The sequence below is a fragment of the Canis lupus genome, chromosome 18, assembly GCF_003254725.2.
Source record: "Canis lupus dingo isolate Sandy chromosome 18, ASM325472v2, whole genome shotgun sequence".
NCBI lineage: Eukaryota > Metazoa > Chordata > Mammalia > Carnivora > Canidae > Canis > Canis lupus.
In genome coordinates this window covers 49,254,073-49,281,052 of record NC_064260.1, presented here as the reverse complement: position 1 = coordinate 49,281,052, position 26,980 = coordinate 49,254,073, and the positions used below count along the sequence as shown (strand labels likewise).

Genomic DNA, 26,980 nt, shown 5'->3' with positions numbered 1-26,980 from the left:
TGGGCTTATTGGTGAACTTGGCCATAGTCCAGGAAAGAATACGGACATGAGAAATTACCCACACTGAACCATAAAGAGTTAAACCAAAAAGACTTGATTGGTGAGCTTCAAGGGTCTAGAAGTAATGACATACCACAAGGAACAAGGACAAGGGCTCAGATCTTAGTTTCTCACACCATTCTCCAGGGAAGGGAACCAGGGCTCCTTAGAGAAGGGCAAGAGGAGCCTACAGCATTGTGTGGTACAAAAATAAGTATAAAAAACCCTACAAAAGCCCACAATGTGAGTGGCAGGGGTTATGTCAGAGGAACACAGGAGCCAGCTTGAAAGAGCTTTCATGGCCAAAGCTGATTTGCACAGTCAACAACAGCATAATAATTTGTACAATAAAATAAAGTACTGTTGTCTTATAACCCAAAGTCCAAAAATATTCATTAGTTCATACCGATACAAATAAATGGAGGAGAAGAGACAAATCTCCCCTGCAGAAGAATTTCAAATAGTTTGGTAGATGCTTCCTCCTCAAGGAAGAACAACAGAACTGTCCATTCTTTTCAGTGTGGACTGCACACCATGACTTCCTTCCAAAGAGGTCTTATGAAAGATAAGAAAAAGAGCAACTTGACAGTGACTCTGACAGACACTTCCTCAGCCAGATCATCAAAGTGACTAGCAAATGATAAGTTGTGTTGACAGCTTATACTCTTGTCAGTGAAGTCTGAGTAACTCTCACAGCCAAGAGGAGGCCGAGGAGACATGACAACTAAATGCGATATCTTAGGTGGGATTCTGAAATGGAGAAAGGACTTTAGGTAAAAACTAAGGAAATCTGAATAAAGTGTAGATTTAATGTACCAGCAATGGTTTATTGATCATGACATATATTTATAGTACTAATGTAAGATGTTAATGGGAAACTGGGTGTCAGTTATGTGGGAATGCTCTGTACTACCTTTGGAGTTTTTCTGTTAATCTGAAATGGTTCTAACAGAAATCGACATAGCATTTAGACAGAAACCCAGTGAGGATACAGAAGACCGGAACAGCAGTGGTAGCCTGCTTGACATAAGTGATACTTGCAGAGCCTTCCCTGGCTATGTCAGGGTGCACAGTCTTTTCAAATGCACACAGAACTTTATCAGGGTAGACCAGACTCTCAGCCATCAAACAAACCTTAACGACTTAAAATAATTTAATCATGCACAGTATTTATTCAGACCATAATGGGTTTAAACTGGAAATCAGTAATAAAGATTGTTGGAATATCCCCAAATATTTGGAAATGAAGCAGCACACTTCTAAATAATCCCAGTGTCAAAGAGGAAACGACGAAAGAGAAATGAGAAAATATTTTGAACTACTAGATAAATGAGACAGGGCATGTCAGAACTTGTGGGATGTAGTGAAAGTAGTAGAGGCAAAGTTAGAGCATTAAATGTTTATATTACGAAAGGAAGACAGAAAAAAGAAAAAAAGGAAGACCAAGTTTTGTGTCTGTGACCTAAGCTCCCACCTTAAGGAAAAGCAGATAAAACCCAAAGCGAACAGAAGGAAGGAAATAATAAAGATAAGAACAGAAATCCAAGAGATTGAAGAGGGAAAAAAAATAATACAGAAAATCAGTGAGACCTAAAAGCTGTTTCTTTGAAAAGATCAATAAAGTTAGTAAATCTCTGGCCAGATTAACTAAGAAAATGTAGAAAAGATACACATTACAAATTACAAGAATAAAAGAGGGGACATAACTGCATTCCTACAGACATTAAAAGAATAATAAGAGAATATTGTAAACAACTTGGTGAACTATTTCAGCAGTTTAGATGACGTGGACAGGTTCCTTAAAGGAGTAGTACTGCCAAAGCTCACTCCAAAAAACAATAGCTAGGATAAACAGTCCTAGACCTATTAAAGAAATTTATTTATTTATTTTAAAGATTTATTTATTTATTCATGAGAGACACAAAGAGAGAGAAAGAGAGGCAGAGACATAGGCAAAGGGAGAAGCAGGCTCTTCGCAGGAACCCGATGTGGGATCACTCAATTCCAGATTCCAGGGTCACAACCTGAGCCAAAAGCAGCCGCCCAACCACTGAGCCACCCAGGCGTCCCTATTAAAGAAATGTAATTCCTATTTAAAAGCTTCTAACAGGCGCCGGGGTGGCTCAGTCAGTTAAGCATCTGCCTTTGGCTCAGGTCATGATTTCAGGGTCCTGGGATTGAGCCCCATGTCCGGCTCCCTGCTCAGCGGGGAGTCACTTTTCCCTCTGCTTCTCGTGTTCCCCCTGCTTGTGTGCTCACTCTCTCTCTGGCCACCTAGGCTCCCGAATAAGTAAAGTCTTTTTTTAAAAAAAATAGTCTGGGACACCTGGGTGGCTCAGCAGTTGAGCATCTGCCTTTGGCTCAGGGCATGATCCCAGAGTCTGGGATTGAGTCCCACATCGAGCTCCTTGCAGGGAGCCTGCTTCTCCCTCTGCCTATGTCTCTGCCTCTCATTATATATATATCTCTCATGAATAAGTAAATAAAATCCTAAAAAATAAATGAGTCTTGGGGACGCCTGGGGTGCCTCAGTTGGTTAAGTGTCTGCCTTCAGCTCAGGTCATGATCCCAGGGTCAGGCTCCCACGTGAGGCTCCATGCTCAGTGGGAGTTGGCTTCTCCCTCTGCACCATTCTCCCTACCCCCATGTTCTCTGTCTCAAATAAGTAAATAAGATAGTTGACAGTTTTTTACAAAACCAAATATAATCCAGCAGTTTGGCTCGTTGATACTCACTGAATGGAATTGAAAACTGATGTTCACACAAAAACCTGCACGTGAATTTTTATGGCAGTTTTATCCACACTTGTCAAAACTTGGAAGCAACCAAGATATTCTTCAGTAGGTGAGTAGACACACTGTGGTATATCCAGACAAATATTACTCAGTGCTAAAATGAATGAGCTGTCAAGCCTTCAAAAGACATGAAAGAACCTTGAAATGTATATTACTAAGCGAAAGAAGCCAACGCAAAGGCTACAAACAGAATGATTCTAACTGTATGACTTTCAGGAAAAGGCGGAGGAAGTATGGAGACCTTGAAAAGATCAGGAATTGGCAGTGGGAAGATGAGTAGGCAGAGAGCACAGAGGAGTTTTAGGGCAATAAAAATAGTATGAGACCATGGTGATGGATGTGTGTCATACATTTGGGTAAATCCCTGGAATGTACCACACCAAAAATGAACCATGGTGGTAAACTATAGACTTTGGGTGATTGTGTTGTGTCAGTGTGGGTTCAATGATTGAAATGAGTGTACCATTCTGGGGGTGAGGGGGTTGATAATGAGGAAGGCTGTGCACGTGTGGGGGCAATCTCTGTACCTTTCTCTCCATTTTGCTATGAATTTAAAACCGCTCTATAAAAATAAAATCTTATACAAAATCAATCAGTATAACTCATATTAACAGATAAAGAAGAAAAACCATGTGGTCATTTCAGTAAATTCCTTTATGATAAAAATCTCTTAATTAGAATGGAAAGGACTCTGGAAACTGATAAAGCCCCCTTAAAAAAAAAATCCATAGCTGACACCATTCGTAATAATCAGAGACTGAAATGATATACCCAAAAATCAAAGAAACATGGCAAGGCAAGGATCTTTGCCATTGCCAGTCCCAGACAGCCTTGTGTGGGAGGTCTCAGCCAGTGCAGTAAGACAGGAGAGGAAGATAGAAAACTGAATCTGTTAGCAGAAGTCAGAATTGTCTTTGTAGAAAATCCTAAAGAATGTACCAAAAAAACCTCTCCTAGAACTGATAAGTAAATTTAGCAAAATTGCAAGATATAAGGTCAATATTCAAAAATTAGTCATCTCTTTATAATAACAATAAGCATCTGGAATTTGGAATTTTTATGAAATACCATTTACTATAACAGAAGACATTTAGACATGTATCTATATACAAAATACGTGCAGGATTTAATGCTGAAAACCACTCAATATTGATGAATTCACAAACTGCCCAAATAAATGGAGAGAAATACTGTGTTCATGGATTAGAAAATTCAATATTGTTGGCTTTTGATTGATTGATTCTCCCCAAACTGATCTGGAATTTCCGTATAATTCCAATAAAATCAAAACAGGAGTTTTTGTAGAAATTAACAAGCGTAATTCAAAAACTTAATGGAAATTGAAAGCAAAGTAGCCACAACAATTTTGAAAGAGAAAAGCAAAATTGTAGTACTGGCACTCTCTGATTTAAAGCTGCAGTAGTCAGAACAGTGTGGGAGGGATCCCTGGGTGGTGCAGCGGTTTGGCGCCTGCCTTTGGCCCAGGGCGTGATCCTGGAGGCCCGGGATCGAATCCCACGTCGGGCTCCCGGTGCATGGAGCCTGCTTCTCCCTCTGCCTATATCTCTGCCTCTCTCTCACTCACTGTGTGCCTATCATAAATATAAAAATAAAATTAAAAAAAGAAAAAGAACAGTGTGGGATTAGCAAAAGGATAGACACAGAGTTCACTGGAACAAAATAGAGTCCAGAAGCAGGCCCACACAGTATATGGTCAATTGGTTTTTAACAGAGCTGTGGAAGCAAGTCAGTGGAGAAGAGCTAGCCTTTTCAACAAATGGTGTTAGAAGATCCATCTGCAAAAAAAATGGATGAGGACGCCTTGATATGTACCCTGCATATTATGCAAAATTTAACTCAAAATGGATCATAGGACTAAATGTAAATCCCAGAACTATAATGTTCTGGGAGAAGATCAGTGGCCTGTGTTAGGCGGAGATTTCTTAGATGCATCACCAAAGTCCAATTGGTAAAAGAAAAGTTGACAATGCAGATTCCATAAAATGCTCTTTAAGGGACTCTGTTGCGGGGCACCTGGGTGACTCCGTTGATTGACTATCTAGCTCTTGATTTCAGCTCTTAACTTCAGCTCCGGTTGTGATCTCAGGGATTAAGCTCTGCGTTCTGCGTCATCTGGCTCTATGCTTAGTATTAGTAGGGAATCTGTTTGAGGATTTCTCTCCCTCTGCCCTTTCCTATCTTGTTCTCTCTCTCTCTCTCAAATAAATAAATCTTTACAAAAAACAAAGAAAAAAGAAGACCACTCTTGTGAAAATAAAAAGGCAAGCCACAGGCTGTCAGAGAATATTTACAAATTGTGTGTCTGAGAAAGGACTTACATCCAAATATATAAAGAACACTCAAAGTTTCAGTAACAAGAAAAACAATCTGGTTTTTAAGGTCAAAAGATTTGAGTGGAACTTAATAAGTAAAATGTATTTGTATAGCAAATAAATACATGGCAAAGGACTGTCCATTGTCATTACTGAAATTTAAGTTGAAACCATATTGAGATACCACTATGTACCTTTTGAATGATTTGTATTTGTTTCCTGTGGCTGCTGTAACAAATTGCCACAAACTGTGGCTTAAAACAGCAGAAATTATTCTCTCACAGTGAATGCTAGAACTCCAAGATCAAGGTGTCAGCAGTGCTACACTGCATCCAGGAGCACTAAGCAGACACTTATCCTTAACCTCTTCCACCGTCTAGTGGCCATTTGGTTATGGCCACCTTGCTCCATCTTTACATCAGCTTCTCTGCTGTGTGTCTGTGTCTCTCTTCTCTTTGAGGGCATTTGGGATGTCATATAGGGGCTGTCTGGGTAATCCAGGATAATCTCAAGATCCTTATTTAATTACATATTCAATTAAGGTAACATTCATAGGCTCTGGGGATTAGTGTGTAGACATAATCTTTTGGGAGGGGGCACCGTTCTGCCCACTGCACAGCACCACCATAAATACTCAGTGCTGGTGCCAGTGGAGAACATCTGAAGTCTCACATGTTGCTCTTGGGAGTGCAAAGTCATATAACCACTTTATAGAAATATTTGGCATTTCTTACAAAGTTAAGCAGACTTTTTTTTGTATTAGCCAACAATCTCTTAGATACTGTTACAAGTAAAATGTGTCACACAAAATGTAAGTGAATGTTTATGTCATCTTTATTCATAATCACACAAAACTAAACAACCCACAGTGTCCTTAAACTGGTAAACGGATAAAGAAGCCGTGGTCTATCTGTAGTGGATTGCTATTCAGCAGTAAAAAGGAATGGACTCTGATACGTAAAACATGCATTATTTCTTGTGCCTTTCCAAATTTAACATAGTTCTACATGGAACTATCAACATGGTTTTTGTTTTGGAATCAGCAAATTCTTACATGCATTTGGAAGAATGAAAATGTGAGGCTAGCCAAGAGATTCTGAGCAATAGCAATGATTAAGTCACCTCCTGCATATTACAGTCACATTATTGTTGTAATAAATGTGGCGATGTGGGGATCCCTGGGTGGCGCAGCGGTTTAGTACCTGCCTTTGGCCCAGGGCGTGATCCTGGAGACTCGGGATCGAATCCCACGTCGGGCTCCCGGTGCATGGAGCCTGCTTCTCCCTCTGCCTGTGTCTCTGCCTCTCTCTCTCTCTCTCTCTGTGTGACTATCATAAATAAATAAAAATTTTTAAAAAAATGTGGCGATGTGATACCAGTGCAAGTCTTATTAAACACTGGATGTTGGCTGTAGCACCTAAGTCAGGGCTGGTACAGAAGTTGATGCTCACCAAGTATTTATTAAATGTGAACAAAGTTTTCATGAATGCTTAAGGAATTTTAGTATGCTTTTTCACATTAGTGGGGAAATGGGAATTTTCTATAAATGTGGTTTGGAAAGTGACTCACCATTTGAGAAAAAGCTATACCTGTTCTGTGTAAAAAATAAATTCCAAATGAGTTAAAATACTGGAGGAAAAATATATTAAAAAATCCTAGAATTATGGGCTTGTAAAGAACTTTTAAAGCATAGCTCCAAGTACAAAAGCTATAATAAAACTGTATTTGGCCACACCAGTTATTTACTAAAACCCCTAAACGTTTAAAGAAAAAAAACACCAAACCAAAAACCCTTTCCTTTCCTCTTTTGCATTCTGTTGAAGTTCTGAATGCTGCTACAGGCAGCTGTGAGTGAGAAGTGGCATATATGTGTGGAATACCTTGAAATAATACCTTTCAAGGAATACCTTGAAATGAAGAGTCCTAATAACGGCTCTTGGGTGTTAGTTGGGTGCCAGGCAACATTGTCAGCCCTCTGCGTAAGCGCGCCCCTCATGGTGGGCCTGGGAGAGACCATGTAGAGGCTCCCCATATCCACAGTAGAATACACAGCTGGTGGGGAGGAGGCGGGGCTGGGCTCTAGTTTGCATTCATGTCCAACTGGCACTCCACTCTCAGGTCTGTCTCTTCACTTGAACTGCAGGCCCATGTTCGTAGGCCCCTGACCTCCTGAGGTCCTTCCTCCTCCCATTTCGAGACCCCTTGGCCCACATGCTCACTAAGGCCCATTGGGATTGGGCATCTCATTCTACTTATAATTGCTTTCCTATAAAGAGTAGATTATAATGATTGAGCTTTATGTGGTAGAGTGACTTACACTTTTTTTTTTAAGTAGGAAGCAATGTTGGTTTCCCAAGAAAAACTATATGGAACAAATATAGGCCTGTTGGTTATCAACATCTCAAATGGCGCATAGTATAGTATGCCCTATAATTCAGGGATCAGATCTCCTTTTGCTTTCCAGATTTTCTGGTAGAGACCTGCTTTAGTATAATGGGTATAAAGAGCTTAGAAGGTTTGGGAGAATGGGAAGAAATCACATGTAATTTCTCTCCTGACACAGTAGGCCTGTGGATTTCAGGTCCTGTTGCTGTTTCCCAGCAAGCTTGTATTACACCCTCTTCCTATCTCTCCAGAAATATTGATATAATCATTTATGTAGTTATAATGTATCTACATGCTGATAGGGATGAAATTATAATAAAATTAACTTGCTTTGTTTCAAGATTTGAAGGCCATATAGAGATCTGCCCACCAGGCATGAGTCATTCAGCTTGTTCGGTCAACAAGAGTGTTCTAGAAGCTATCCGAGGAAGACTTGGATCTTTTCATGAACTCCTGCTTGAGCCACCCAAGGTAGGGCAGCTGCCTTAAGCATGGCCGGGTCATGGCTGGCCAGGTCAATAATTTGGTTCAAAGAATTATTAGAAAATATATGAACCTTGTAGGTAATAGAATGGGCTACAACCAACATGTACAAACTAGCCCTTCCAGTTGTTTTTATCATTTTTGAGCTAGTTTTTAATTTGCTTTTGTCTATAGTGTCTGCATTGATGAATGAGGTAAAATTAAAATTAGGCAAAATATTTATCTACTTAGGAAACTCAGCTTTTTCTTTCTTTTTATGAATCCTGGGTACTTTTATGCCAACAAAATAAACAGTTCTCATAGTGTGTTATTTTCACCTTTGAGGTAAAGTCAGTCTTTTAGGAACTGATCTCTGACACTGAGTTGCCTTATTTAGAGTTGGAGTGCTGTATCAGTCTAATGGCCAGGTATCTTATTTAAGGACAAGTCGGCTGAGCCTGACTTGGAGTGCTAGTTTTTCCATCAGGAGCCATCCACATGCTAATCCAACAGTGACTTTAATCTGGCAGTCTGCTCTGAGCACAGATGATAGACAGTGAGGCCCCACAAAAGAGAGCTATTCACAGGCTGTTCTGCTGCTGCTCCCCAGGATTGGTGTAGGGATTTAGATTAGGGTAAGAAGCTCTTCCTTTGAGAGTCTCTGTGGAACACTTGGCTGTGAGAGGTCCCCTGCCAGCACCAGTTCTCATGCTTTCCTTTTTCCTCTGTCCCGTGTCATCACAACCAGTGGCCTAGCTGTTGTAGTGCGTCTCTGTAGCATCTGCTGTGCATGGTATTAGGAATTTAAGATACTAGTTTCTCCCTTCCACAGTAGATGCTTTATGTGTTTTTTTAGCATTTGTGGAGGGGGACCATAGAATAATTTATGTCCATGATGCAGGGCATCTAGGTTAGCTTCCAGATGGCCTCTTCAGACAGCCGGTGCTACCCTGCCTGTGTTGTGCAGTTTTGTCTGTGTTCAGCCAGATCTGGGTGTGGGCCAGCGTGTTTGGCATTCACTCTCAGGCACAGTGCCTCAGCTGGTATTTCATAGTTACAGTCAGTGGCGTCCTTCATGGCAGACATGAGAAATAGAATGGGAGAGTAAGGAAAGAGAAAGAAAGTATTTATTCAGATGAAGAAGAGAGAATATCCCAGGTGGAAATTGGAGGTGGGAGAAGGAGCCATGAGAGAAGAGGATGTGTGAGGAGGTGCTCCAGCCTGTGTCTTCATGGCCTGCCTGCTTCTTTCTAGGTGGACAAAAAGGCAGCACCTAGTGTGGATTCTTACCCACACTAGGTGGGTTGTTCTTGGCCCTGATTCAAAAGCAAGGCAGTCTCTCGTTTGGGTTTCTTGTCTTCTGCTAGGAGTCTGTGAGTTCAGTTTGTATGTAGTTTTACCACATGATGTGGTATCTGTGTAGGTTCCTGAAACCTTTTAACATGTCTGTTAATTGGAGGTGCCTTGCATGGAATACAAGGGGTAGCCTTCCAATTCCATTAAAGCCTTGAGAGGAGCAGGCAGGGGCATGGGGAAAGGTCAGGCTCACTGCTGGGTTAGAATTTGCCACCTTTTCCTGTCAAACCTGTGAAATTCTGAAGTGTCCTGTATCTGTCTTCTGTGATTTAAAGTATAGAGACTCCCTTTTATGGGCAAGAACAAGTTTGAAGTTGATCCTGTTTCAGGATCATGATCCAGAAGCAACTTCTGAGTTTGCATTTTTCTCACGGATTTTGCAAAGATTGATAATTGTGTTCCAAACCACTTGTAACTTGTCTTAGTTCCAAGATTTCTGGTTAGGTTTGGAATATTGCACTTTTTCTCCCCATGAACTTCTGCAGCTTCCTGCTCTCTTCCTCTGGCAGTTGGAATGTTGAAGCAGGGGGATACCTGATCTCCTGTGGAATTTCTAGTCCTGGGGAATTCCTTGATTCCCCCTCTTGGTTATTTCATCATATCTTGAAGATCTCAAAAGCAGCTTTGGATTTTCCTTCAGATGTGGAACTCGGGCCACATGATTTGCAGGGTTAGTTTACCTAGTGTTACGTATTAGTACACACCTCTCCACCCATTTGGTTTCTTACGGAACTGGATTTGATTGGAAAGCTTTTTCTCCCTCAGAAAAGTGTGATGAAGACCACGTGGGGTGTGCTGGACCCTCCGGTGGGAAATACCCGATTGAATGTGATCAGGTTGATATCCAGCCTCCTTCAGACAAACACCAGCAGTATCAATGGGGACCTCATGGAGCTGAATAGCATTGGGGTTATATTGGTAAGATTTCCCCCAAATGATAATTTAATTTGCCCGTGATGTTTTATGGACAACTGAAGTTAAAACCTCACAAATTTACATACGTGTCTGTGACTCTTGTTTTGAGCACAAATGGTCTTTTACATAGTTTTTGCCTTGAGTTTATCGTCAGTTTCTAATGCTTTTAAGTTTTCAGTATTTATTATTTCAAAGATGATTAAGACATAGACTTCTTCAAGAAGCTCAGGTTGGCACAGATGGATCGAGTATAGCCCTCTTCCTGAGGGGGGTCATGTTAGCAATAAATGACTGCTGTTACAGCATCATTTTCTGGTCCTAATTAGCAAAGGGACAAGTGTTTATTGTATTTCCACTGACCTAGATCTGTATAATGTATCTGTATGTGATCTTGTGATTTGAGTCCAGACCCTTCCTTGATACACACAGCTTTGGGTCTACTTGTTAGTGGAGGCAGCAAGGGAAGCTCAGGGGTTATCTGGACTTCCCTGACCCTTAAGTCCCCCCGTTCCAAGGTTTGTGTTTAGAATCTGGAGGCCCAGCTCTCGTACCCGTGCTTGCCCGGTCTGTCCTGCCACCCCACAGCACAGAAGGCACCAGGGCTAACACAGGTTTCATAAGACATCTGGTCATACCGTACATTTGGGTGGGTTTGGTTTTCACACTACATGAATGAAAAGCATGGTACTGTGCACTTTAAATGCATTTCTCGTGTGATGCTGGGTATAAATGTCTGTGTGAGAGAGAGGATCTATTTTGCAGATTGTGCCCAGAGAAGGGAATACATTCTATGGCTAATAAGTGGTGGAGCCAAGATTTGAATTCACATTTAGTTTCAAACCAGTGCTTGCTTTATCAACCACACTGTTATGCCACCTGGTGTCATTAGTTATTTTTAGTTATATTTCACCTTCGGGTTAAATCATGGCAGTTCTAGGGATAGAAAGCAGGAACATGTTGGAGCAATATGAAACATTAAAGGATCACAGTCTCTTTGGTGAATTTAACTGTTGTCCTCTGAGGTAGGGTATTTTTGTTTGCTCTACCTTCTGTCTGATATATAAACTCTACTCCTGTCCCTGAAGTCGTCAATTACTAGCCTCTAATCTTACTGATAGTAAGTGTACAACTATTGTTAATTTGCTAATTCATTCCATCATTAATCTTTAGAACAACTTTTGAGTCACAACAAATTTGATAAAACTCCTAAATGGGAGGAGTCATTACAGTTTTATTTTGAATTTAGATAACCAGACTCAAAAGAATGTTCTGAATATATACTTGATGCATTTTGTGCTTTTAGGAATTGTCTTTCCTTTTTGTGGTACTATCAACTTTTCAAGCAATCTGGAAAACCCATGTACTTTCAGGAGGTCCACATGTCATTGCTTCTCAGACCCCTCTTGTTTTGCTCCATTCACTGATAGTTGCAGGAGTTTCAGATGCTTGAGTGGTTATAACTGAGTGGTTATTGACACTAGGGTGTGAGTACCTTGAGATTGGAGACTGTCTCCGTATTGCACCTAGCACCATGCCCTGCACAAAAGCCATCAGTAAATATTTGTTGAATCAAAGTAAGTAAAAGTCTTAAAAATTTATTGGAAAAGTGTTGGAAGTTTACTGAACTTACTAATACCTGTGTCAGTTGCCTGGAAAATATAAAAAGATACTCTCATTGGGGAACTTACCATTGCCTTCCCGTTTTCATTGTTGTTTATACTAGATTCCATGCAAATGCTGGCATGTTGAAGGAGCAAACATCATGCTACTTTGTCTAGTGGCATTTCAAACCCCTTTTAAAATAAACTTGTGTTCTTTTTAATTATTCCTATTGGACTAAGAACATATCATTTTTATTTTATTAAATCACTGTTCTGGAAATGTATTAAAATAGTGGATTTAAATATCCAAGTAACTGGATAAAAGAAAGCCTTGTTTTTCTTTTTTGTAGGACATGTTCTTCAAATACACATGGAATAACTTTTTACATACACAAGTGGAAATCTGTATTGCACTGATCCTTGCAAGTCCTTTTGAAAATACAGAAAATAGCACAATTACTGATCAAGACTCCACTGGTGACAATTTGTTACTGAAACATGTAAGCTTACTGGGCTGGTTTCTACCTCTCCTCGTTATAGCATTCTCCCACTTCAGCATGAAATGAAGTGGAGTTTAAGGGCAGGGAGTTAAATCTCAGAGTCCAAGGGATCCCTGGGTGACTCAGCGGTTTAGCGCCTGCCTTCGGCCCAGGGTGTGATCCTGGAGACCCAGGATCGAGTCCCACATTGGGCTACCTGCGTGGAGCCTGCTTCTCTCACTCCCTGTGTCTCTGCCTCTCTCTCTCTCTCTCTCCCCCTGTCTCTCATGAATCAATAAATAAAATCTTTTAAATAAATAAATCTCAGAGTCCAAATATTTAACTCCTGTGTTCTTCACGCTGTTGGCCAGTGATTCTATAAGTCACATCCTGGAAGAAGTCTAAGCGGCCTCCTTATTTGGTAAAAACAATTGAGTTGAAGATTTAGAAATTTTTTGGAGATTAAAAGACCTATAAGAATTTAGAGAGTGCAGAAAGTGTTTGAACAGCTGTTTGGCGTACCAGTTTTAATTTGTGGGCTGAACTCAGGACAGAATGGTAGCAGAAGTGGGCTCCGTGCAGCGTTGTGAGGACCTCTTCTGTGAGTCTGTTTCCTTTCGTTAAATAGGTGATTTCATTAAGGCAGTCTTCACATTTCTTTTTGCTCTCAAATTCTGTGGTTGTATCAGATTGCCTAGCTCACGGTGGGTTACTGCCAAACCTGGGAGGGTGGGAGAGGCTAGCCCTCTGGAGTAACAAAAGGGAAAGACCACCGACGCTGGGTAAAGCTAGCAGCATACGTGCCGAAGCATAGATAGCCCATGGCGCCCATGTGCAGTCGGAACGCAGTAACCATAGTCACTCCCTGTGCAGGAGCAAGTGTTGCTCATGTTTCAAAAGTACAAGTATTGCTGCGGATTCTGTGCTGCATTTTTGCAGGGCATAACCTTCTTTATTCCTTTTAAATTTGGGTCAGGCTCTATTTCCGAGCTCAATTTTCATGGCTAATAAAACATGGCTTTGCTTTAGGTCAGCTACTCGCCGGAAGCCGTACATGAAATGTTTGTTGCTTCCCAGTTGCTACACTGTTGAAGGTGTGGATCCAGTCTTGAATCCCTGTAGTGTTCTGATGGCCTTGAGTAAATTTATTATCATGTTGCATATGATATAGCCAATAATTCACAACTAGTTTTAGCTTGCTGGGTAATACATATCACTGTTCTATTTGAATTGAGTTCTGTTTCACTTTAAATTTTTGACAGTTGGACATTTATATACATGTTAACTGGAATATTCCTTTTTATTCAGCTTTTTCAAAAATGTCAGCTAATAGAACGGATACTTGATGCCTGGGAAATGAATGAGAAGAAACAGTAAGTACACTGTTTTCCCATAGAAATTCAGTGTGATTTTTAATTTGAAGAAAATATCTGCCTTACCTTAGAGAACAGTGAAAATAATGATGTGATACAGGCCACTCTACGGTTATAAATAGTTCTCTCGGGACTTCCGGATTATTTATCATAGCAGATCTTTTTCTAACAATTTTTAGATTGCCTGGTCTTTCTACCTCTCTTGAGGGGGGACCCAGGGGCTGGCTGCTTTTGAAACTTCCTGGTCCTATTTGAATAACTGTTTTTCTGGCAGGAGTGCGAAGTCTAAAGAAAAAAGTCATAAAGTCAAGTCCTCCCTGACGATGCTTTAACTTAGCAGGTTTGTCCCTTTTACCCCCCGGACTCACTGGAAAGAGTCCCTTTGTGCATGGGAGGAGAATGTCGGGGGAATTGCCTAGTGTTTTTTGTTTAGAAAATTTCCATTAGCTGATTGACAAGATTACTTGGAGTATTGACACATGTAAGCAGCTTTGCCTATAGATTTTTTTTTCTTTCTTGTGCCTGTGAGGCTTTTATGCCATCCCATAGATTCTGAGGTAGATAGGGTATGTTTGGGAGACACTCTCGGGCCACGCTTCTTGCATTTGTTTTCTAAGTCAGGTTTGTTGAGGTATAATCCTCAATAAATTGAAAGTTCATCCTTTTTTGGTGTACATTTCTAGGAACTCTGATGAATGCATGCAGTTGTGTAAGCACTTCGGTCAGGCACGGCTTATTTCCATCAGCCTAAAAAGCCATCCATGTGCCTTTATAAGTGAACCTATGCCAGGGCTTTTCTTGCTCTGTGTATCTGTTCCAATTCCTCTTGTGGCCTCTAGGAGAGACCTAGGAACTAAAGGGATGTGTCAGTTTTATTTTGTAAGGTTTGTTTTAAAAGTGCTCCCAAGCACTGGTAGGGCTCTAATGACTCTGTGGTAAACCTGATTGAATTTGAATGTAGCAGGGGGCTCATCTCAGTAGACTTCAGGTACATTCTTTCAAATGGATCTCCTTTGGGGGTGCTGTGTGTGGCTAGGTCGACATCTCTGGTTATGTGTTTGATCCTTTGTTAGCCCCATGTGCTCTATTTCCCCCTGAGCTCCATCTTCTGGAGGTTCAACTATTAATAGTGCCCCGATTTGGGGGTTCCTGACCAGAGTTTTTCTAATGTTTCCTTGCCCCAGGAGCCTAAAGAACATCGATAGCCTTGGGGCAAAACACTGGCAGGTGGGCATTTGTTTTTACTTGGGCGCTTGTGGGAGCATGGTACAGTAGTAACTGACTGAGAAGGTGCATGAGAGGAAGGTGCATGAGAAGGTGCATGAGAGGTCTTGGGATCTTATTGTGAAACCAGAAGAGCCTCTTAGCAACTCATTTGAGATCAGCTCAGTGCCTCTGACCCTTAGCTGTCCTGACCTTCTATGATGATTAGCAGATATTCTCCCCCCCCCCCCAGGCAAGCCTTCAAGCGTAGTATGGGTTGTTGTTTTTTAGCAGCTCCTGAAAGGTTCTCCCTTTAAACAAAAATCTGTTCAGTTTGTTGCCTCCTATCTGCAAGCAAAAGTCTGTTGTTTCATAGAATTTAAAGCCCTGGCACTTTATAAATAGGCAGAGAAATCACAGCAGTGTGAAAAGTTTATCTAAATGGGCAGATTTGGGGGGCGCCAGGGTGGCACAGTTGGTGGAACATTCAACTCATAGTTTCGCTCAGGTTGTGATCTCGGGGTGGTGGGATCAAGCTCCACATTGGGCTCTGCGGTCAGTGAAGAGTCTGCTTGAGATTCTCTCCCTCTCCCGTGGCCCTCCCAGTCTCATAAGTAAGTAAGTAATTAAATAAATAAATAAGTAAATAAATAAGTCTATCTTAAAAAAATAAATAAAAGGATGGATTTGAGATGCCTGTGTGGCTCAGTCAGTTAAGCCTCCAACTCTTGATTTCAGCCAGGTCATGATCTCAGGGTCATAGGATCAAGTGCTTCATGCTGGGCGTGGAGCCTGTTTAAGATTCTCTCTCTCCCTCTCCCCTCCCCCTCTATCCCCAAATAGGTAGGTAAGTAGGTAGATTTAGTGAAGATGGGTCCTGGGTGGGAAGGGTATACCCTAAGTGGGGGGAAGGGATAGGGACTCATTGATGTACATGTGAGTACTTGGCCCCCAAGTGCAGTGCGGGCCAAATACCAACTGACTACCTCATATTGGCCAAATCTCAAAATCAGCCACTATTTTAACTTGAGAAATGCCACTGGTAGGCAATTATGTTGTTAATTGAACTGATGTGATGAAGATTTGATGTCTTTTAGCACAATTCTCACCTTAATGTTCCTACAGTCTTTTTAAAGTCTGAAAAATAGTTTCACGGAAAGAAACTATACGAAGGAAAGTCACAGAAACTTAGGCATCAGTGAATGGGCTTCTTTTCTAATCTTTTTTAAAGTAACTTGTAATTGAAGATCACTGATTGGTTTGTGTATAGAATAAACCTTGCCCATTGTGACCACCATGTGGTCCTTGAGCAGAGCATTTCTGCCACCCCCACCCCTGCCTGACCTTGTGACTCTGGCACCTCCTTTTCTGTCCATTCTCATCTTTAGGGCCTCAGATTTTAGAACGATTATTCCAGCTCACTGTACTTACCAAGTTGCTTCATCACTCTATCCGATCAGGAGTCTGAGTATTTTGTCCTTTTCCCCTGTCAGGGCTGAGGGAGGCAGACGGCATGGCTACATGGGACACCTGACAAGGATAGCTAACTGTATTGTGCACAGCACTGATAAAGGCCCCAACAGTGTGTTAGTCCAGCAGCTTATCAAAGGTAAGTGGTTTATGAAAATTTAATTATGTTTTTGTTGGATTAGAGAAAGGATTCAAGGGTAAATGGAAATGTTCATGGCATTTTTTTTAAATAGCAGTCTACGGAGTTTTCTGTATACTTGGCAAATTATCTGGAAATTTGAATGAAGTTCTCGAGAATATGTTTGAGCAGTGTCATTCTTTGCTGTATGTCTGTAGTCCTTTTAGTAGGTATTGGCAGGCTCGGCCAAGTTAACTTCTCTCTCTCTCTTTCTTCTCTCTTCTCTCTTCTTTCTCTGTCAGAGCCTGCTCAGTACACTGCTCTGGTGTGCATGAGGTCCCCATAAGCTGACAGTTGAGTCACTTGAGCTATGATCACACTTGCTTTTTATTTTCTTCTGAAAGCCCCTGCATTGCCTGTGGATTGAGTTCCTTTAGCTGGATACTGAAACATTTATCCACATGTTTGACATCTCTCTCTTACTAAGATGAGGGAAAATGGACCTTAAAGGATGCTTTCTATACCAGTATTTAAATGTAATCAGTCCAAGGTTGCTGGGAAGAAAATGCAGATGCCTTTTACTAGTGCCCAGGCTGTGAGTCTGTCTCCTCTAAACCAAGAGCCCTAAGATCTCTGTGGACTCTGGGGATTGGACCAGTCCTGTGACTTACTGTGAGTGTGAAAATCTTTAACCTCTGCGGTACCAAATTCGTCCAGATTCAACTTGCTAAAACTGGATGTTGTTTCCCGGTCTATCCTTCTATTTGTCTTTAAAGAATATCTGTGTGTTTGAGAGGTTAACCTGTCGAGCACATACTGAAAGAGTTGCTCCAAGTGAGGGAGCAATTGGGGCTTGCCCTCCCTTAATTTTGCTTCTTGAAAGAGGTACAAGCCAGACCATCACAGTTGATGCTCTTACCAAGGAGAAATGGCCATGTGCGTGATACTTTCTTTAGATTAGGCTTTGTTTTACAGAAACTGCTTACCAGGTAATGGGGAAGGTACACATACGCATGTGTGTTGAAACCACTTGTCAGAGGATAACTCTAGGAAGGCTTCTAAGATTATAGCCAGGGTTTCTTTTTCTCAGAAGCATTTGCCTTTTCTTTTCCTTTCTTTTCCTTCCTTTTCCTTTTCCTTTTCCTTTTCCTTCTCCTTCTCCTTCTCCTTCTCCTTCTCCTTCTCCTTCTCCTTCTCCTTCTCCTCCTCCTCCTCCTTCTCCTTCTCCTTCTCCTTCTCTCCTCTCCTCTCCTCTCCTTTTTTCTTTTCTTTTCTTTTCTTTTCTTTTCTTTTCTTTTCTTTTCTTTTCTTTTCTTTTCTTTTCTTTTCTGTTTCTTTTCTTTGTTTCTCTATAGAGGAACCTGGGTGGCTCATTCAGTTAAGTGTATGCCTTTCTGCTCTGGTCATGATTTCAGGGTCCTGGATTGAGCCCGGCATTGGGCTCCCTGCTCAGCAAGGAGTGTACTTCTCCCTCTGTCTCTCCTCCTTGCTTGTGCTCGCTCACTCACTCTGTCTCTGTCTCTCTCTTGCTCTCTCAAATAAAATATTTTAAAATAAATAAAATTTCTCTAGAAGGTAGAATTTCACTATTGCCTATGTATCTAGAGGCTGGCCAGTGGGCACAGACATCTAGGAAACAGCAGACTGGGTTCCATGGAGCATTCACTGGCTAGATGCCAGTCACGGTATCTGATGAGTGTATAGGAGCTTGCATTGGTAGCATTTCCTAAACTTGAATGATCATGGAAGAAGAAGGCTTTTCCTCCTACCTTAAAGACCTGCTAACTCCTCAGAAGTTTGTTAGAAACACATTTTCCAGGTTTAGTTTTTACCAAAAGATTTTTAAAAGCTTGTTAAATTCACAGAGCTGCTTAGCACCCTTGGCATCAAGCATGAGCCATTTTGGGGGTGGTTCTAGTTCCTGAAATTCCTGGGCCTCTTGCTGCAAGGCTTTATAACTCTGTTTCTCTAAGAGTCAGGTGCTCAGATGATGGGACATGTTTGCCTTTGATGGACCGATTGGGTGGCACTCTCTTATATGTCCTGTTTATGTGTCTGTGTGCAGGTCACTAGAGTGGCAATGCCTTTTTTTCTTTCTCCCTCTGCAGACCTTCCAGACACAATCAGGGAGCGATGGGAGGCGTTCTGCGCAAGCTCCTTGGGAGAAACTAACAAGAGGAACACGGTAGATCTAGTAGGTTTTACCAGGTCACATTTCTGTGACCCCAGTGCTCTCAGCCTTTGCCTGCTTATTCAGAAAAAGATGCAAGATCTTTCGTTTACCTTGGTAATTTGGGGCCAAGGATAAGTTCATGTTTCTTTACCTGGAAGAGAGGTCAGTGTTCACCCTATTCTTGATTACTTGTCTAGTCAGCTTCTAATTCCTGCCTGGGTTGAATCAGAGGGTACAGAGAGGCCACTGTCTCTACATTCCCGCCTCCACAGTGCCCTGTTCCCTAAGCACCTCAACAAAACCACTGCTAACCTACTCTGTTGGCTTTGTTGCTTTATGCCTCAGATAAGCCTGGTTGGTTAGAATCCTCAGGACACCTTTGGATGTTTCCTAACTTTACTGAGTTGAGTTTACCTTCATTTTAAATTGTTCCCAGGGTGAGGGCGTGGGGTGGGATTTTGTAGGTGACTTTGAAACCCCACCTTTAACAGATAAGTGCGTCAGCAGATTAGCCAGGGAATAATGGCATTGATAATATTTTTTAAAATTATATTGGACTTTGGAATGTATTATTTGTTTTTTTAATGCATTAGGATTTAAGGTAAGTATTGCTTTTGCTTTTGCTTTTAAAGATAGGGAAAAGCATTTCTTTCATAAGCACATGCCAGCTGATAATTGAGGTGGTGGCCTTAACTCTACATGGCAATAGATGTGTCAGGCATTTAATTCTATGATTGAAATTCAGCAGCTACAGTCTGAATTTCTAATACACATTAATGCCTTGCTTGTTAGGCAGTCAGGTATGTGGCAGCCATATCAGTTCAGAGCAGAATTTAGAAACCGAAACACTGTAATAGCTACAGAGCAGTCCCTAGGTCTTCCTGTGTCACACCCCCAGCGGGGCTGTTGCCTCCTACTTGGTAGATTGTCTAACACATTTGGTTATCTTTTTCTAGACTCTTCACAGATTGGTTGGGTAATGGCTTGTTAAGGATAGGTATAATGATAGAATCAGTAAGAGTTGGAAGAATTATGAAGTTAAGAGGTGACTATAAGGGAAGTTGTGTGAAGCCATTTAATTAAAATAGATCTGATGGCCCTTGGTGTCTCAGTGCATCATAGCCCAGCAGAGAAACTGACATCCACATTGACAGCCTTGAGTCATCAAGGAAGAGTTAATTTTTGATGAACATATTATCCACAGCAGGTTGCTTTTTTCCCCAATCAAATTGGTTAAAATTCTGGATAATCGGGATTTTATTGTAAGGTGAAATTGCTCTCTTCTACTGTTAAATTGAACCATTTTAATTAAGAAGCCACATTTTGATTCTTTGCTAAGGATACAGGCAATGTAGTCTCCTTAAAGGGATTTTTGTCTTATTTCTTATTTATAAGGGAATATTTAGGAATATTAATTCTGATTTTGTTTGGGGAACTTCTTTAAAACTTGTACCTTCAAAGAATTGACTTCAGAGGTAGACTTCAAAAATGTCCAGTTAAACTTGTTATCAGGAGTTTCAAAAATGTCTTTATCCTTGGTAATTCAAACTGATTTCTCTTGTGATCAGTTCTGTATAAAGAGAGACTTCATTGCAATTCATATAACAGCTACTTTTCATGATGCTATCAGTAATCTGGTCCATAACTGTCGGGCATCCTGAAGTTTACATTCTTATCCTGCCCGGATTCGGAATAATTTCTCACATTGTCACTTACTACTCAGGGAAAAAAGAGCCTTTCGGTTATATAGGAATAGTATGAGCAATAATCTATTGGGTTTTTAGGCTTTATCGTATGAGCTCACCATATGTTTACCGTAGTAGTTGTTATGTTTAGCTACATGATAGAATATGGACATGCAGTGCAGAATTAATGTGCAGCAGCCCTTTGAGTCTAGATCTAGATTTTTATACCTGTGTTGAAAATTATCCTGGGCCAACCTACCACAAATGGCTGCTTAGTTCTCTTTGCTAAAAGTTGTCAGACTTGTAGAGCCTGTGTTGAGTTAGCCCCACTCTGTAATTTTGTTGTCTGTGGGACTTTCGGGTTGATGTCTTAAGACCTGTTCAGTTCCTTGATCCCACATGTCTAGTACTTATACCACCTTCTTTAAGTTTTAAGGCCTCCCAGGAGGGAATTTTACTCTGTGTAGTATTTTTAGGGGTACATAGGTTCCGGGTTTTTGAGGATGTTCACATATCCTAGGCCGTGAGGGAAAGTTTCCCTGCAGCCTCCAGGCTTTCCATTTTTGGGCCCAGAATATGTCAGGTTATATCCTAGGGGGTTGGGTACCATGTTCCAGTGAATATTATTATAAACACAACTTGGTAAATGTAGTGAGTCCTGCCCTTGTGAAAACTCACAGAAAGGGTGTTCACCCATATAACGTAGCACAAAATCTAAGTAAAAGCGTTTCAGACATTTTCATTCTTAAAATTGACAGTTGAGTAATAGATTGCTTAGTTCCTGTTCCCTCCCTAAATAGATATAGATTAGACCCCCTGTCTTGATGCCTTAACTTACTAGTTGTTTTTATGATGGCTCAGACACCTCTCTGGGAGTCATTTCCAGTATATTCATAGGACTTGAGTCAACCTTGGGGCAGCCCGGGTGGCTCAGCGGTTTAGCACCACCTTCCGCCCGGGGAGTGATCCTGGAGACCCATGTCGGGTTCCCTGCATGGAGCCTGCTTCTCCCTCTGCCTGTGTCTCTGCCCCCCACCCCCCCCACCCCATGTCTCTCATGAATAAATAAATAAATTCTTAAAAAAAAAAAAAGGACTTGAGTCAACCTGTAATTCAGCACCATATACTTGGGCTGATGCTTTGTCATACGGCCCTGGCCTCTTCTTATGTTCTAGCCATGGCAAGGATTCGTTTATAAATTCATTGAACACTACTGGCTGTGGGCCAGAGGTCTTGCACACTTATGTCGGGAAAGCTATGCCAGTCCCAAGCTCTTAACACTTCTGGGGCAGCTTTTTAATTACCCTCTGTCTGAGGTCTTTGAAGTACTTTAATCTGTTGACCTCATCACGCCCAAGTATTATATATAAGTAGACTCATAGATTGCTTATGTTTTTAATTTGGGAGTTTTATTATATTTATTATTATTATTTTAAAGGTTTTATTTATTCGCGAGAGAGAGAGAGGCAGAGACACAGGCAGAGGGAGAAGCAGGCATCATGCAGGGAGCCTGACGTGGGACTCGATCCCAGGTCTCCAAGATCACGCCCTGGGCTGAAGGCGGCACTAAACCGCTGAGCCACTGGGCTGCCCTGGGAGTTTAATTATAGATGAAATTAGGTGTATTACTTACATCTAGAGACCTCTCTGTGGGTGTGTTGGTAAAAATTGGTGAAGATTTAGACAGTTTATCTAGGTAACATAGGAGATGTCTTGGTATTGACTTTGGAAGGCAGAGTTTGCTTTGTTGTCTCCCTTCCTCTCCATGGGGGAGAATGTGTTTTCTAAAGTACTGGTGCTTCTTTCGCATCACTGATGAGATTGTGTAGAATGATACACATATGCAGTTGTGGATTGCCTACATATCCCACAGGTTGGGGTGGAACCTCCCAGAGTTTATGTTCTAGGCAGCTCTGGTCATGGAGGTGCCCGGGGCCCACAGCAGGACCCCACTATAGCCAGGAGGAAGAATCTGTGACTTCCTCGTTTCACTTAGGTTAACTTCAGTCATGCTTATGATCTTCTTAGCAATCCAATCAGCCAAGATGAAGAAAGCACTCTTATTTTTCCTGTAATTACAGTTTATAAAACTTAAATTTTATTATGAAAGAAGGGAACATCTCAAAAGTATCAAGAATATACTTAGAACACATCTGGCTTGGTCACAGTGTTCTTATATACTTGTTACTTTTTTGAAAATTATTATTGTATTCTCATTCAGTGATTTGTTGGTATTCATTAATTCAATAAATATTTGAGTGGCTACTGTGTGCCATGCATTGAAGCTGTTACAGTAAACTTGATTGGCAAAAATCCCTGCCTCGGTGGAAATGGATAAACAAATGGATGGATAAACTCCAGGAGAGGGAGCCAGGATTAGTTTTGGGTAGATGTGCAATTTAAGATTATGTAGTCTAGGAAAACCTCATTGAGAAGGAAATATTTGTGTAGAGGCTTGCGGGAAGTGGCAGGGAAAGAGCTAGCTAGTAAGAAACTGGCATATTGTCCAGAGGGAGAGAACGGGATGTAAGGTCCTAGGGGCTCTGCAGGCCAGATCTCATACTGCTTTTAATCCACACAGGAGCCTTGGGTTGTAACCTTAGTAAGATGAAAAGCCATTAGGTACTGAATTAAGAAAGGATATAATTTATAATTTGATGGACATTTTAAAGGATTATTATGGCTGCTAGATTCAGATTAGACTGTAGAGGGAGTGAGAGGTCTCAGCAAGGAAACTGGTTGGCTGCCAAGAACAAGTGTTAATCTAGATGAGATGATGGTGGCTTGCACTGGAGAGAGATGACCAGAGTGATGAGAAGCGATAGGCTTTTAGGCTGTGTTTTGACAGTGGAGTGAGTAGATTTGGGTGGAACAGAAGAAACTAGATGGCCAAGATTTTAGCTGAGGAAGGAAAAAACAAGTGACATCTGAGATGAAGATGCCTCAGAAAGAGTGTGTTTGGAAGTTTAGGTCAGGGACGCTGGTGGCTGCATCTGTGTGGTGAACTCAGTGGCATTCTAGTTAGCAAGTCCCTCTCCCCACAGGGGTGTGGTGGATCCAATCATCTTTATAGCCTGTTTTTTTAGTAATGATTTCAGGCCAGGTATGGTGTGGGTAGAATCAGAATCACCATATATTTCAATACATAAATGCAAAAGTGTATATGTACTGTGTTATTACTAACTTTCTAAAACTTCCTTTTTGGAGAAAAAATTATTTTAACCTCTCAGAATTGCTTTGAGAATACAAATTATGGAGACTATGTGAAAAGGGGTCACAGTGTCTGACATATAGTAGTTGCTCAACAAAAACTAGTTTTTTACCTTTCATTAATGAACTGATTTATAGCAAAGAGTAAAACTATATGAATGAGGAAACATTGTATCCTTTTTGAACTTGGACAAGACATGCTGAGAGTATCCAAATCTTTTTGTTGTTGTTGTTCTCTGTTGTTTAGTTGACCTAGTTTGCTCTTTGAGTTGTCTTGTGGTTCTGTACCCTACCATGGGGTTGCACTCCTAAAACATATACTGGCTTAGTATGATTCTTATACTAACTTGCCCTCCAAGTAGCCCGGAGTTCCTTTAAATCCACTGCAGTAGAATGGCATAACCTGTTCTTGATTGCAGTTCTCCTGTAAGGTGCCAGATGCCATGACCAAGCAGTATCTGCCTCCTCCCTTCTGCATTCTGGCAGGGCTCTCCTGGAATGTCTACATCTGCACATCTTTCCCCACTAATTCGCTAAACCAGTGACTGACCCAAGCAGGTTCCCTTCATTGGTCACAAATTCTGCCTTTGACTTCATCAGACCAGTTCCCAAATCACAGTGTGAATGCTATATTCATCCTCAGAGAAGAGGGAGAGGGAATTAATTGGAAATACTGGATTAGTCACTTGGCATGGTATCTTTACCAAAGATGGTCAAAGGAAAAAGAGATTGATTTTATTCCAGCAGTGATGTATTCAGAATTTCATCAGCCATACCACACATAGACCTATTTGGATTCTATTATGGGTTTCTTGAACCAGTGTTGGAACCTCATAAAGCAAACCAGGCCAGTTTCTGTAGCTCCAGGCTCTTAGGCACAGACAGCTTCAAGGGTTGGCAGGTGCCAGCCGCTCATGTCTTCCCATGGTGACAGTGCTCTCTGCCAGTCACACTTCTGTAAGAGTAAAGGGTGAATAACTCAAAGTACAGTATTAGTTACTCTTAGAAGTACAGTTGCTTGTTTTAGAATTTTGCAGACTGTTGATATTTTTACTTGCTGTATAGCAGTGGCCGTTGCTTGTGCTCTGCTTAGTCACTTACATGTCTTTATTTTTAATAATATATTTCCCCAATACTATGTGTCATTTATGAATTAATTAAAAATCACTTACTGTATATTAGTGAGCAGTTCATGTTTGTGTTCTTGTTTAATTACTGTGAGTTGGTTGTAAGTCTTGAGGGCAGGGGGTAATTTTAAGGGACAGAAGATTTGGGGGTCTTCTTCTGAGCAGGGTACTGCTGGCTCACAGTCACTAAGCACTAAATAGTGCTTTATGGACAGTGTTTTTCTTAGAGTGGACAGGCAATGCAAGAAGTTAAACTGAAATGCTGTATTTAAACCTGACCTTCCTTGTGACTCACTAGTAACCCCTAGGGATTGCAATTTCACCCCTCAAGCTGGGCACTTACAAGTTACCTGATATTTTATCTGAGTCGTTCTTCTACCTTCCCTTAGTAAACATTAATAATTGGAGATGATCGTTAAAATCACATAAATGGAGTAACTAACCTCTTACCTGTTTTCTGGTGGAATCAGTAATGAGACAGATAACACAGATGGGCAACAAAAAAGGATAGGTAACTGACCATCTGATTGAGTGAAGTGGGCCTTTGAATTATTTGGGTGGATTTTACAACTTAACTGTTATTTATTTTTGTTCTTGCTGTTGTTACACATTGAGAAAACTAATGTGATTTTTCCATTAAAATGCTGATACAAATGTCCAAAACTTTTCTGTTAAATAGTTTTTTACATTTTTATGCATATAGGTTACAACCTGCCATATTCATTCATCCAGTGATGATGAAATTGACTTTAAAGAAACGGGTTTCTCACAGGATTCTTCTTTGCAGCAAGTGAGTCATGCCTAAAGCTTTGCTTTTTGTTTTTATTTTAAATGCTTAGTCTAGTTGCCATCTATGACTCAGCATCAGAGGCAGATTATGCACTAGGATGTGATTTGGGGTTACTTATTAGTTAGTCAAAAGCATTTAAAATAGGAAGTGTTGGGTATGTGAGAGGAAGGTTTGTATTGATATTTCCAGGAAATGTTTTGTATCTGATAACAACAATGCTAAGTCGGGTAAATTTTCAGATTTGAAAGAACTGAATGGTTTTGCAAGTGTCTCAGACATGCTCATTATGCAGACCTGTGCGTAGTTGTGTTGTTGCTTAATGGGAATAATGCTTTTAACATCGGTAAAAGTAACTTTCAAAAAAATCTCTAAACAAAATGGCTTATATGTTTCTGATATCTGAGGTCTTTTATAGTGACTCCTAAATTAAGTTTTAGTTGAAGTAATTCACTGCCACCCTACCCTCCTGCCCCACCTTCATCTCCATTTATCAGTTGCTTATACTCTGTGGGGGAGAAAACAGGATATAAAAATACATGTACTGATTTATCTGTCACTCAGTGGTGGTTCTTGGAGAGGCAGGCGACCGCTGATCTCACTGGCTTGTCTAGGTATCAGAATTGGAAGCTAACAGTAGAAGCTGCTCTTTCAAGTTACCAGCTCTTCATATGGAGAAATCCTCCTCAGTCAGGACCAGGTCTGGCATGGCAGTTGTTTTGGTGTGGCAGTATGATTGATGTAGTTCCCTTCCCACCTGGCACTGAATGTTTGCTTGGCTACTTTTTCTCTCATTCTTTAAGCCATATCTTTTACCAGGGCCAGGGCCAGGGTGAAGCTGCTGACGACTGCTGACCCTGACTTTTGGCTTCCAGATAGGCTACTCTGGTAAAAGCTGAGTCAAACAGCTGCTTGGTTTCGGTACACAGTCAGTTTAACATTCACATTTTCAGGGCAGGTCTGAGGTGGTTTTTCAGCACTTCGCTGGCTTCTCCATTGATTTTCGACACTGCTGCCCTTCAGAAGCCAACCTTTCAGGGTTTGGCAGAGAGCACCTGGCCTGTAGGGGCGGTTGTGGAGCAGCAGGACCTTCGTGTAGAGCACAGCAGCCCCTTACTGCCACCCTCTTGCCTTGGCTTGCTGTTGGGCAGCACTAGCCATTCAGGGCGCCCACCTGGCTCACTGTGAACCCTCATATCTACAGGCACTTCTTTCTGGATCCAGAGTTCTCTGGGTTTAGCCCAGGAAGCACTTTCTCCCCCACAGAAGCACCTGGAAAGTATTGAAAGAGTCCACTCTGCCTGGCATGAACTCCAGTGCCACACATTCTCCACCCTTGTGATGAAGCTCATTGGTATAAAATGTAAATTATCAAGGTGATTCTGAACCTGTTGAAATAGCTCTAAGAAAATAATTTACCTATTTGTAAATAAGCTAATAACCTTGAAACTGTAGGCAGCTGATTTAAC

General features: G+C 41.2%; 1 protein-coding gene across 27 annotated transcripts in view; it reads left to right on the top strand.

The window, feature by feature from the left end:
* The window catches only part of PPP6R3 (protein phosphatase 6 regulatory subunit 3), a 144,312-nt gene that overhangs the window by 89,585 nt on the left and 27,747 nt on the right, over window positions 1-26,980 (top strand). For 16 of the 27 annotated variants that reach the window (XR_007403696.1, XR_007403690.1, XR_007403688.1 and 13 more), the window contains 7 exons: window positions 7,894-8,023; window positions 10,136-10,288; window positions 12,237-12,386; window positions 13,674-13,738; window positions 16,435-16,550; window positions 18,638-18,723; window positions 25,428-25,514. Coding sequence is in view for 13 of the 27 variants with exons in the window: in XM_025446115.3 (XP_025301900.1) it covers window positions 7,894-8,023; window positions 10,136-10,288; window positions 12,237-12,386; window positions 13,674-13,738; window positions 16,435-16,550; window positions 18,638-18,723; window positions 25,428-25,514 (787 nt within the window). In the remaining 14 variants the exon portion in view is untranslated. The remainder of the gene's footprint in view (window positions 1-7,893; window positions 8,024-10,135; window positions 10,289-12,236; window positions 12,387-13,673; window positions 13,739-16,434; window positions 16,551-18,637; window positions 18,724-25,427; window positions 25,515-26,980) is intronic. The other 11 variants (XR_007403693.1, XR_007403691.1, XR_007403692.1 and 8 more) reach the window with 3 other exon arrangements.